The sequence below is a fragment of the Myotis brandtii genome, unplaced genomic scaffold, assembly GCF_000412655.1.
Source record: "Myotis brandtii unplaced genomic scaffold, ASM41265v1 scaffold207, whole genome shotgun sequence".
NCBI lineage: Eukaryota > Metazoa > Chordata > Mammalia > Chiroptera > Vespertilionidae > Myotis > Myotis brandtii.
In genome coordinates, this window is record NW_005357736.1 from 1,398,378 (window position 1) to 1,400,353 (window position 1,976).

Here is a 1,976-nt window from a genome sequence, read left to right on the forward strand (position 1 = left end):
CGAGGCCGGCCAGGTGCCAGGGTGCTAGGGTGCGGGGCGGAGGCGGGGGTGCAGGGCACAGGCAGGGGCTGGCCACTTACACTTGACCTGCAGGATCTGGTCGCTGAGATTGGCTTGGAGGTAGAAGGTGCTGTAGGGAGGGAGCACGAGCCCTAGGCTGGGGGGAGGGAGGGGCGCAGGTCACTCTGGGGAGAGGCGGGCACCTGGGCACCCCCTCCCCATGGCCTTGGAGCTGGGTGGAGACCCAGGCTGTGGCCTCCCCTCCCCTGACCCCAGGGACGTCTTCCCCTGTTTAGCGGTGGGAGAGCCACGGCCTTGGGGCCTGGACCCTCCACTCCCCATCTTCTCCTTGAGGCCTCAGAACTTCCAGCCCCAAAGCAAATCTCCACCCCACCCTTCACGCCCAGCGGCCTCCCCCAACATACCAACTGCCCCGCCAGCCTCCTCCATCTGTCCAGCAGCAAGCTCACCAGGGGCAGAACACTGTCAGTGAGCTAGGCTGGGGCGCTGCTGGGGGAGGAGGGTCCGCAGCCCCCAGAGACTCAGGCCACGAGAGCCTGGCACTAACATGGGGGGCAGCTCAGGCCGTGATGGGGTGTGAATGAGGCGCGGACACTGCCTGGGCCTGGCCCACAGGGACCTGGTCGGGCGTGGTGCCGCCGAGAGCAGGCCCGTGAATGTGCTGAGGGAGACATCGGGGTGCAGACACCCAGGGTACCATCCGGGCGGGAGGGGCGGGAGGGGGCGCAGGGAAGCGGCGGATCACCAGCTGGTGTGTCCTGTGCTCCCAGGAGAGGCCCTTGGGGACTGAGCGTCGCCGGGGAGACGTGAGCGCCCGGCTGCAGGTGCCCCACTGCACTCTGTTGTGGGGCCGGCTGGGCTTGGACCCCCCGCCCTTCCCTGCCGGCCCCACCGCGGCCCCACTCACCTGTAGTTGGTGCTCCTTATGGGCACCCAGGTGTAGTTCCGCATCACCTCATCGATGTACCGCTGGGAGGAGAGGGGGGTCAGGCACCTGGGCCAGCAGGCGGGTGGGGTCGGGGAGGACCATGTCCGCCTGCCGCTGTCCCTGCCACTGTCTCACCTCGTCCAGGGACTTGACCAGTGTTCTGATCTGCTTGTGGCCCTTGTTGCCGTCAATCATGCTCCGACGGATCTGCAAGAGCCGGAGACGTGAGGGTGGGGCCCTGCCTTGCTCCCCTCTGGGTGCCGCACCCCTGCTCCCCTCCTTCCTCACCTCCTCCTTATTCTCATCTTCCAGCTCTGCATCCAGGAAGTCCAGAGTCACGGGCTCCCGGAAATTGGTGGTCTGGGGGGGAGGGGGCCGGGCAGGAAGTCAGAGGCCCCATCTCACAGGGTCCACCCCCCCCTCCAGGCCACTCGCATGGCTCACCTGGGGCTTGAGGTTGGGGTGCAGCAACACGTAGCCGTTCAAGTCAATGGCAAACACGTAGCCGTTGGCTCCAAGCTGGGGGTGTAAGTTGGGGGGCTCAGGGCCTGGAGGCTGGGCAGGGGTTCCCTGGGCCCTAGAGCTTTTCCTTATCTGCCTTCCATGCCGCCGAGGGGTGCCATCTGCCTGCCTGGGCCCGGCCCCCACACGCCACGGGGCCCCAAGCCTGCTTCTCAAGCCCAGCCCAGCAGGCTGGTGCCCCTCTCCAAGCAGCCCTGGCCTGGCCGACCAGCTCCGTGCGACCACCATTCACCTGGCAGCCTGGGCTTCTCCCCACCCCTGGTTCTAATGGAGCTGTCAGTCAGCAGCGACTCCACCTCCACTGGCCCCACCCCCTCCTGCCTCCTCCTGGTGCCCATCTCAGGAGAGCACAGGGGAGGAGCGGACCCGGGTCCCACAGGCCTGGGGCTCCCTTCTGGACCCACCCTCACCTCCCGGCAGGTTTCTCAGTGCACCTGGAGCCCAATGACACGGGGCCTGCGTGTGGCTCAGGTGTAAGGATGCGGTCACCCCCCCCCCCCCCCTC

At 67.5% G+C, this 1,976-nt stretch overlaps 1 protein-coding gene across 1 annotated transcript in view; it reads right to left on the reverse strand.

The window, feature by feature from the left end:
• CACNA2D2 (calcium channel, voltage-dependent, alpha 2/delta subunit 2) overlaps window positions 1-1,976 on the reverse strand; it is a 103,183-nt gene that overhangs the window by 10,592 nt on the left and 90,615 nt on the right. The window contains exons 15-19 of the mRNA XM_014539004.1: window positions 1,394-1,468; window positions 1,238-1,309; window positions 1,085-1,156; window positions 929-990; window positions 81-157 (exon numbers count right to left, since the gene is read on the reverse strand). Of these exons, the coding sequence (XP_014394490.1) occupies window positions 81-157; window positions 929-990; window positions 1,085-1,156; window positions 1,238-1,309; window positions 1,394-1,468 (358 nt within the window). The remainder of the gene's footprint in view (window positions 1-80; window positions 158-928; window positions 991-1,084; window positions 1,157-1,237; window positions 1,310-1,393; window positions 1,469-1,976) is intronic.